Below are 10,583 nucleotides of genomic sequence, written 5' to 3'. Positions count from 1 at the left end.
CATTACCTAAGGATGTTGGGATGGGAGAGTCTATTCATGAGCTGCACTTCTTTCAGCATGTTTGCACGGTTACTGCTCAACGTGTTCATCTTAAGAGCCATCACCTGGCCAGAAGCTCGGTGGCGCACCTAGAAAATAAAATGGGACAAAAAAAGAGGCTCAAGGGCGGCAGCTAAATATGAGGTCAAAGCCTCCACGTGTAGAACATGCCAAGATGTTTTACTGCCAATTTAGATAAAATAGACATGGTAAGGGATGTTTTTCTATAAACTCTGATTACATTAGGGTCTCACTTCCATTAACAAAGATAGATTTATTCCATCGAAGACCAAAATTGTTTCACATTAAGCTGGCTAGAAACACATTGTTAATAATACCTCAAGAAATCATGTCTTTAAAATTTTTAAAAAATACCTTAGGAAAAAATGGGGAAAATTTATTAGGTTGGTTTCTTAAGGCCAACATTGCTGAGTCTCAGCAAACTGAAAGGAAAAAGTCTCTTTTGTGGAATTTTAATTGTGCACAGAAAAGATTCATGCATAAGCCTTATATAACACATAATGAACGATAAAACTGTCTTTATAGGACACTAAACCCACATCCTCAAAATCTCCCCCAAGCACCATAAAATGTTTATCTATAAGAAAAAAACGCATTGCATGTTAAATATAGAAAGAAGGCAGTGAATCCTTTGGAGCTAATACTGTAGTAACCCAACACAAAGTACCTTATAATTATTTATACACACTCAAGTCAGATATAAAAAACATGAGCCACACCACTCACACTATTACCCATATGCACAGAGCAAAGTCTACTTCTAAAATATTCATTCTCTGTAGATTCAATCTATTTTACATGTAAAAATATTATTTTATAATTTCAATGCACACTCAACAGGTTTAAAAAAAAACACAATACTTGCAAGAAAATTAACTATGTTTTCAGCCTCTAAATCTGGTGTCAGTAGTAGCAAAATGAGACTATCAGAGAAAATATTTTGCCTTACCCAAAAAAAGCTCAATTATTCACTTAGATATGTGTTTCCTACTGAGAAATTATGAATGAGGCAGTAGAACAGTTACGAAGTACCAAGGACCTCATTACTTTCTGGTTAAAAAAAATTCATTTCAGGGTTTCCCTGGTGGAGCAGTGATTAAGAATCCACCTGCCAATGCAGGGGACACGGGTTCAAGCCCTGGTCCGGGAAGATCCCACATGCTGCAGAGCAGCTAAGCCCGTGCGCCACGACTACTGAGCCTGTGCTCTAGAGCCCGCAAGCCACAACTACTGAGCCCGCGCTCTAGAGCCCGCAAGCCACAACTACTGAGCCCGCGTGCCACAACTACTGAAGCCCATGTGCCTAGAGCCCGTGCTCCACAACAAGAGAAGCCACCACAATGAGAAGCCTGCGCACGGCAACAAAGAGTAGCCCCCGCTTGCTGCAACTAGAGAAAGCCTGTGCACAACAACAAAGACCCAACTCAGCCAAAAATAAAATAAATTAAAAAAAAAAAAAGAATGATTAAAAAAAAATTCACTTCAGATCATGCACAACAGGGACTTGCTATGCAAAAATGTCATCATCCTATGGACTTTCAGAGTATTGTTTCAGTATATTATTTCCAGTTGACCAAGTGGAAATTCCAGTAGAAATCATGACAATCTACTTAATTCTTCAATCTCCAGAGATTCTTTGACATGACAATAGCCCCAGAAGTTTAGTATTAATATAGAACAGACATCACAGCTTATCTTAAAATTCAAAGAAACAATGCTTCAGAGTGGCCAGACACAAGAAGGGGAAGGAAGAAGCAAAACACTCAGAGCCACAGGAACCCTGATCAGAAGAACTGAGGCAGAACACTGGCTGTCTCTCCACTCTTCTAGATCACTCAGTGAGATTTGGAACCCAACTCTCTTCCTAGTGCATCAATGATTCTGTTGTCATGTACCTCGTGATTGATGAAATAGAAGTGGTTTTCCTTTTCAGATCCTGCATGGATAAGTTAAAAGAGACATTTATATACAAAGAACACACTGACAGTATTTTTCCAACTCTATTTACAGAAAACATCTGTGTTGTAATAAGGGCTCTCCATTCTGAAACTCACTCCTCTTTTTTTTTTTCATCTGAAAACTATCACTGAGTTGTTTTTTTTTTAAAAGTCTGCTTTTAAGAAAGTTTAATATTGGGACTTCCCTGGTGGCACAGTGGATAAGACTCCACGCTCCCAATGCAGGGGCCCTGGGTTCGATCCCTGGTCAGGGAACTAGATCCCAAATGCATGCTGCAACTAAGAGTTCGCCTGCCACAACGAAGGATCCCATGTGCTGCAACTAAGGAGCCGGCGAGCTGCAACTAAGGAGCCCTGGAGCCTCAACTAAGAAGCCCGCTTGCCACAACTAAGACCCGGTGCAACCAAATAAATAAATAAATATACAAATAAAAGAAAGTTTAATATTAAAATAATGTGTGAAATTTAGGGATAAAAATCTGTTTCAAACTAATCATAAAAAACCTTACTTCCTTAAACAAGTGATGAACATGTCCATAACATTGTAGTTGTCTTTCATTTGCATAAAATATTTTTCTTCTTTCTTCTTAGCCCCTCAAATTCTACCTATCTTTGAAGGCCACACTCAAATATCCCCTTCCTCTCTGAAGTCTTCCTTGACTCTCTCTAGGAACTATTTGTGGTATCCCTCTTTATACTGCCTCAGAACAACATTCAGAACACCAGTATACCACTCATCACATAGTTCTGTACATAAATACCTCCTCGCTAGGCTATAAAGCATCTTGAGACCAGGCTCTATGTTGTATTAATCTTTGTCTTGCAGTGCGTAGAAGGCCTGGCACATCATAAGGGCACAGTGAAAACAACAGCAACAACAGTTAGTTAAATGATACTTCTAATGTACTTTCTAAGGCCAGTGAATCATTTATTTATCCAGGTAATTTCTTTGGGGGGTGGTGCTTTTCTTTGTTTTTCTCTTTTTGGTGGCAGAGATTTGGGGGGAGGATGCAAACAGAAAAGTAGTATAAAATTTGGCTTAAATTTCCTGGAGTTTACCATCTAGAAAGGGACAAACAATAAGCTATATGACTAGTCAGATAAGAAAGAGAATAAAGAATCAAATACAGCATGAGAGGTATTTATATGAATGTTGATGCACTTAGGGAAAAACTTCATGGCACTTCAGTGACACCTCCAAGAATTAATAGATTTGGACAGATTTTTTAAAGTACAGAACAGACTACAGGTGATAAAGAAAAAAGTACCATCAAATTTAGAAGTTCACAGAATATAGGGAACCTACCTAAATGCAGGAAGATCTTCATTCCAAGTTGTCAAAACCACGAAAATTAATTAGCCCTCAAATCTACTTAGATTTTCAGATTAAAGGGAAGGCCTATTTCTGCCTAAGTTTGTCCTCTACACATAGATCATTGTTACTACTACTAAGAGGATTCCCAAGAGATTGATATCTTTAAATATCTTTAATTTTTTTTTTTAATATATAGAATTGCCATATGATCCAGCAATTCTACTTCCAGGTATATATCCAAAATAATTGAAAACAGGGTCTTGAAAAAATATTTGTACACCCAAGTTCATAGCAGCATTATTTACAATAGCCAAAAGGCAAAACCAATCCATCCATCGACAGATGAACAGATAAACAAAATGTGGTATATACCATAATGGAATATTATTCAGCCTTACAAAGGAAGGAAATTCTTTTTTTTTTTTTTTTTTTTTAACTTTATTTATTTATTTTTGATTGTGTTGGGTCTTTGTTTCTGTGTGAGGGCTTTCTCTAGTTGTGGCAAGCGGGGGCCACTCTTCATCGCGGTGCGCGGGCCTCTCACTGTCGCGGCCTCTCTTGTTGCGGAGCACAGGCTCCAGACGCACAGGCTCAGTAGTTGTGGCTCACGGGCCTAGTTGCTCCGCGGCATGTGGGATCTTCCCAGACCAGGGCTCGAACCCGTGTCCCCTGCATTGGCAGGCAGATTCTCAACCACTGCGCCACCAGGGAAGACCCGAGGAAGGAAATTCTGACACATGCTGCAACACGGATGAACCTTGAAGATATTATGCTACGTGACGTAAGCCAGTCACAAAATGACAAATACTGTATGATTCCACTTATATGAGGTTCCTAGGGTAGTCAAACTCATACAGAAAGAATGTAGAATGGTGGTTGCTAAGGGTTGTGGGGAGGGGAGGAATTTGGAGTTGTTTAATTGGTACAGAATTTCAGCTTTGCAAGATGAAAAGAGCTCTGGAGAGTGTAGCACAAAAACGTGACTGAACTATACACTTAAAAATGTTTAAGATGGTAAATTTTATGTTATATATACTTTATCACAATTATAAATAAAAGAAGGAAGGTAAGGAAGAAAAGAAAGGAGAGATGGAGAGAAAAGAGAAGAGGAGATGTGAGGAGGGAAGGGGAAGGGAGAGGATCACCAAGGTAAGGAAATTACTACCTCTCCTTGACTTTTAAACTCATCTGATGCTACCACAGGATCTTCAAATCCACTTTCTAAAGAAGAGCATAACAGAGTGGTGAAGTACTCGAGCTTTGGAGATGAGCAGACCGAATCCAAGTTTTAACACTTAAACAATTAGAGTGACTTCTCATTGAAGTCTTCTGTTGTAAAATGAAGAGAATAATAGTCTCTGTCTCACATGGAGGATAAAATGATGTTGTTATGTTAGATAAACAAAATAATGTGTATAAAATACTTAACACAGTGCTTGTCACATAGTAAACATTCAAATAAATAGGTGTTGTTTTTAATAAAAATAAGAAACTACATGTTCATAAGAATTTAGCATATCAGGTGAGTTTGAGATGATATAGAAAATGTACACTTGTAATTTTAAGTAAAAATAGCAATATTCAAATCTGTATATGCCCCTGAGATTGTTTATTTATTACAAAGGGGAAAAGATACCTTTACAATGGAGAGGTCTGGTGGCTAGCACTTAACCAAGGGATCTTATTTAGCATTACCGAAAGTAAGACATGCAACATTATCGAAAGTAAGACATGCAACATTATCAACCTTCTGATACAATGTATTATACTTGCCAAAATGTTTAACTCAGATCTAATTATAAGAAAAAAATTAGACATATTCAGAATATCTAAAAGACAACTGGATGGTACTCTTCAAACAAAGTGTGGGGGAATATTCCAGATTAAAAGAGATTAATAGTCATTAACACTGAAATGTGTTAATGTCCCCTGCATTGGCAGGCAGATTCTCAACCACTGTGCCACCAGGGAAGCCCAATTTGACCATTTAAAATAACAAATCAGGGCTTCCCTGGTGGCGCAGTGGTTGAGAATCTGCCTGCCAATGCAGGGGACACGGGTTCGAGCCCTGGTCTGGGAGGATCCCGCATGCCACGGAGCAACTGGGCCCGTGAGCCACAACTACTGAGCCTGCGCGTCTGGAGCCTGTGCTCTGCAACAAGAGACACTGCAATAGTGAGAGGCCCGCGCACCGCGATGAAGAGTGGCCCCCGCTTGCCGCAACTGGAGAAAGCCCTCGCATAGAAACGAAGACCCAACACAGCCAAAAATAAATAAATAATAAATAAATAAATTTAAAATAACAAATCACATGCAATAACTTCATCCGTTAGCAGTGTGGTATGAAACCAAACTGAGAATCTCTTCTCTGGTAAAGTGCCTAGTATTTAGTAGTTGACTGCTCAAAAAATGTTTGCTGAATTTAAATGGATAACTTGAGTCAGGATGGTTATTTTCTAGAGGGGGAGAAAAGCATAAACCTCTGACCAGCTCAGAGAAGTAATAAGGGGAGAATTAAATAACAAAAAAGGACAACAAGGTAAGAACTGTAACAAAGTAATTAATCATAAAATTAACTATTAGATGAGTGGCTTAGGACTTCGAGCCAAGAAGTCACAATGAGTGTACAATAAGTATACAGTAAGCTGGTATAGCAACATTAGTATTAGGCAAATAAAGTTTAAAGCAGTAGTTTTCAAAGGAGGCTGTAACATCTCACTTCAGAGGTGTCTTTGAAGTTTTCAGGTGAAGTGTTTTGGTTATAACAATGATTGGGGGCAGGGAGTGTTGCAGGCCTGAGATGCTAGACATCCTGCAGGTACAGGACAATACCGCACAAGGAAGCATTGTTCCATGTCCAGTATGAAATGCAAATGTCTTACCATTCATGTAAATAAAGAACATATTTATTATTACCTAAGCTTACCAGACATTCATGTAAATAAAGAACATATTTATTATTACCTAAAAACAAAGTCATCTTGCATAGTTTTAAAATAAACTGAACTTCCTAGGAATGTAACTACCTGTAAATTGAGGAAAATTGCTTTTTTGTTTTGTTAAGAATATCATTAAGAATTGGTCAACATTTCAGAAGATCAGACCACCAATGGCAATGCTGCTTCTGAATCCCAATATAACACATCTGTATCAGAATCCATTTATAGTTTTTATATTCATGGTGATTTATTTAGCCTTTATTTAAAAAAATCAAATATATAAATAAAAAGTGGGGAATCCTGGCGGTCCAGTGGTTAGGACTTGGCACTTTCACTGCCAGGGGCCCAGGTTCGATCCCTGGTCAGGGAACTAAGATCGCACACGTCGCATGGCCAACAGGGAAGTACAACATGGATAAATAAGAAGTGTGTTTTTGCTTTGCCCACAAATAAAGTTATCAATGTGACTACTCTGCCAACTTTTTTTCCTGATGGAACATTCCGGTTAAATGAACATTTAGAAAGAAACACTCTGATAAAGTTGGCAAAGATATATTATACCTCCCTGTTTTCTCTCCTTAATCAATCTGTAGTTTGTCTTGGCAAGCTATTCCTATTTCAGCTGAAGTTACCTCTTTCCCTTACCACATACAAATAAGTCTGGCCTGTTATTACACTTTTATTCTAATATTCACTGGCATCTCTGCTCTTTAATTTTTCCCCTTTCGTGGAGTGGCTTCTGTCGTCTCTTAAAACTAAACCTGTCATGTTTAAGAAGGTAAAAGCATCTAACCACTTTACTATGTCTTCTAGCATTGTCAGGCCCCAAAATGTGTATATTGAAATCATTTTTACTAATTTAATTTTCTTCTACTTTTCGTTTATCATACAGTTAGGGTATCATGTCGATGTTATATAATTATAAAGCAATACCACCAAAGTTACCTATCGATTTCATTTCAGGGTAGTTAAGAGTTATGTTTTTAAAAATTGCTATAATAGCTAAATTTATAGCACTTGCTACATACTAGGTTCTGCTGTGTAACTGCTTTAGATGTATTAACTCAGTTAATTCTCAAAATAATTCTGTGAGATATGTATTATTAATATTTCCCATTTTACAGCTATGGAAACGGAGGCAAGGGGAGATTAAGTGACTTTTTCAAGATGAGAGACCTAGTAAATGGCAGAGACAGAATTTGAACCCAGATCATGCAAAGAACATTCGGCCTGACAGGGTTGAAAACAAGTGGGCTAAGGAAAAAAGCACTGCGCGCACACTACATAATAATTATTTTGTCAAGAAATAATAATCATGATCTTGTATGTATCTAACAACATACCCTTATAATATACCAAACAAAAACTGACAAAATAAAAGGCAAATTTGACAAATCCAGAATCTTCATAGGATATTTTAACATACCTCTCAGAAACTGAAAGCTTAAGCAGACAAAAAATGAGTATGGATATAGTATATTTTAATAACAAAACTGACATGCTTGATCTAATCTTGTCCCAACAAAGGCAAGTTTTGTTGATTTTTTTCAAGAGTACGTGAAGCAATTTACCAAATGCATGGATACTACATCATAATGGTTGAATCACGTTCTCAGACCACTATGAAATAAAATTAAAAGTCAAAAATAAAGAGATAATTAAAAATAAGCATAGTGGGCAATACTAATTGTTTACCCAACATCTATTTTCCCCTCTTCTTGACTGACATAACTCCAATTAGGTGGCATCGTGCTTAATTAAAACATTCAATCTGGCTATCTGCCTTGCAGCTAAGGTGGCCAGATGACAATAGTCCTAGTAAGGAGATGTAAGTGGGAATCGCTTGGTGGGGGATTCTGGGAATGCTAATGTTTTCCTGATGAAACTGCCCTTTTTATAGCCTGAAGCAAAGACATGGTGCTTGCATCAAGAGCAGCTATATGTAACCAAAAGGACAAAAGCCGCACACTAAAGAGAGAGCTAGAGGAAGCCTGGATTGTTGATGACTTCCTCAAGCAGTTGTAAAGCACAGGAATTTCTCAAGATTTCCTGAAAAAAATTAATATATTATTTGAAAAAGCCACTGTGTTCAGGTTTCTGTAGCATACTGCCAAAGACAATCCTAACTGATCTGTAAAAGGTTAAAAATAAATAATTTAGAGTTCAACTAAAGATTCTACGGAAAAAAAGTATAATAAAGATAAAAACAAAACATTAATGAAATAGAAAATGAAGAAACAATAAAGAGGTTCAACAAAACAAAAGTTGATTTGGGGGAGAAAAAAACTAATAAAATAACATATCTACAGAAACTTTTCATTTTCGGGTCCCTGCCTACTTCTCTAGACTCATCACAGGCTTGCCATTTCTTTCCATGCACCCACTAGACTTGAACCAAACCTAATTTCTCACTCACCATTCCGAGAACATTCCATGCTCTTATTCCTCTGTGCCTCTGCGAATGCTTTTCTTCATGCTTGAAATGCCCTTTCCCTGCTTGTCTATCTGACAAGCTCTTTCTACTCCTTCAAGAAAACTCAAGGGTGACCTCTGGGAAGCATTCTCTGACCCCTTCAAACAAGGTTTGTACTGGTGCCCCTTATTAAATCCCTTAGCACCCTATGCATACTTTCACACACTCAGCAACTATCTATTAAGCAATTTGAGGCTCTTGCTAAAGGTTCTGTTTCAGCAAATACTGTATTTTAAATACATTTCCTGTCTTCCACCCTAAGCAAAGAGCTCTTTTAGGGCGGGCTTTTATTTATTTCTCTATCCCTAGCACTAGCTCAATGTCCTACACCTAATGAGCATTAACTAAGTATTTGCTGAGTAAATGAATGAATGATTAAGATAGCAAATGACTGAAATGTTTATTACATGCTAGAACAGAAGTATCAGCAGAGTGCTATGAGGTCTCAAAGGGGAAGCAACCAACCCTCTCACTTGCCTCACTGCAAAAATAATACACTCTAACATCAGCTTTTTATAATACCTCTCACATGCCTTCACATATATCATATCATCTACAGAAATACATCTATGCACTGAGTGAATCCAAGCTGTACATACAACTTGTGTGCTTCCAGTTTTTGTTTTTCCAGCTGGATTTTCAATTAAGGTAAAGGACCTTGGGAGATACTTTTGTATAGCAATATGCACAAAGTAAAATTTTCTACGTGATAAATTATCCCTTGATGTCACCTAGTGCTGAGCTCACCCCACAGACACATCTGCAAAATTCTTTACTAATTAGCAGCCCAACTTTCCACATCAGCTCTGGAGGAAATAGTAAATGTACTGAATATGGCCAAAAGCTACAATCATACACTACTGTGTGTAAACCTTAAGAACACATGTGATACAAATAATCTCCTTTAAAACACATCACTTCACCCCAAAAAACTGAACTTACCCATGACAGCTCCATCTCTGAAACCCCCTGTACCTCAAAGAGGTTGCAAAACCAGATAAATGCAACATGGAAAACAACAGGAAATTTAGCAAGAAGCAGTTTTGACAGACAAGGATATGCAATAAAGACCATTTCCAAGGTGCAGAGCCCTAAGAAGCCTTGGACTGCTATCATCCTCTTTCTCCCAGGCTTTTCAACGCTAAACTCCTTTTTAAAAGGTGGTGGGAGATGGGAAGGAAGTTCTTTCCTCTCTATTCTCTCTTTTGTACATCTCCGTAATATGGTGTCAGCCCCTTGAAATTTTTGTTTGGTAGATTTGGTAGCTTCCCTGATCTTTAGGAACCTGTCTCTAACTGCTGCCTGTCTCTTTTTTCTCCACATCCTCCCCAAGTAAAGGGACCTGTTTAGATTCACTCCTTGCTGCTCTAGTCTTCTCTGTCCATACTCTTTTCCTTAACTGTTTCTGACATTGAAAACATTCTCTGATGATTAAAAATGTGCTCAATTCCTATAAAACACTGCATTCATGCCAGAGTAATATTGTACAATTAAGGGTTTTCTCTACATTCATTCTCCTTTAATTCCATTCTTTATATTGAAGGTTATATTAATTCTCTAACTACATGGGGTAGTTTAATTCTGAAACGGCTGGTTTGATATGAAGAGATAAACAGACACACACACACACACACACACACACACACACACCCCACACACAAATCTTGCTCATGGAAGTTTTGGAGTTGAGGGTGATTCACATCACTCCCAGAACTCACTACTTTGTTCCCCAAATGGCCTTGGTATAAACTGACATCTCAGTCAGAGCAAAAACTCTGAAAACTGGTAACATCAGAAATACCTAATAGGCTTTCTCCTAACCTTCATCTTCAGGTAGA

At 37.9% G+C, this 10,583-nt stretch overlaps 1 protein-coding gene across 4 annotated transcripts in view; it reads right to left on the bottom strand.

Annotated features, from left to right (window-relative positions):
* Window positions 1-10,583, bottom strand: part of TESK2 (testis associated actin remodelling kinase 2) — a 103,953-nt gene that overhangs the window by 70,163 nt on the left and 23,207 nt on the right. For 3 of the 4 annotated variants that reach the window (XM_082364871.1, XM_082364872.1, XM_082364870.1), the window contains exon 2: window positions 7-128. The exons of the other annotated variant lie outside the window; for it this stretch is intronic. In XM_082364871.1, the coding sequence (XP_082220997.1) occupies window positions 7-128 (122 nt within the window). The remainder of the gene's footprint in view (window positions 1-6; window positions 129-10,583) is intronic. 4 annotated transcript variants of the gene reach the window in all.

The sequence above is a fragment of the Balaenoptera borealis genome, assembly GCF_965194805.1.
Source record: "Balaenoptera borealis genome assembly, chromosome: 1".
Classification (NCBI taxonomy): domain Eukaryota; kingdom Metazoa; phylum Chordata; class Mammalia; order Artiodactyla; family Balaenopteridae; genus Balaenoptera; species Balaenoptera borealis.
Note: the sequence above shows the minus strand (reverse complement) of the source record. Positions and strands in the feature narration are given on the sequence as shown.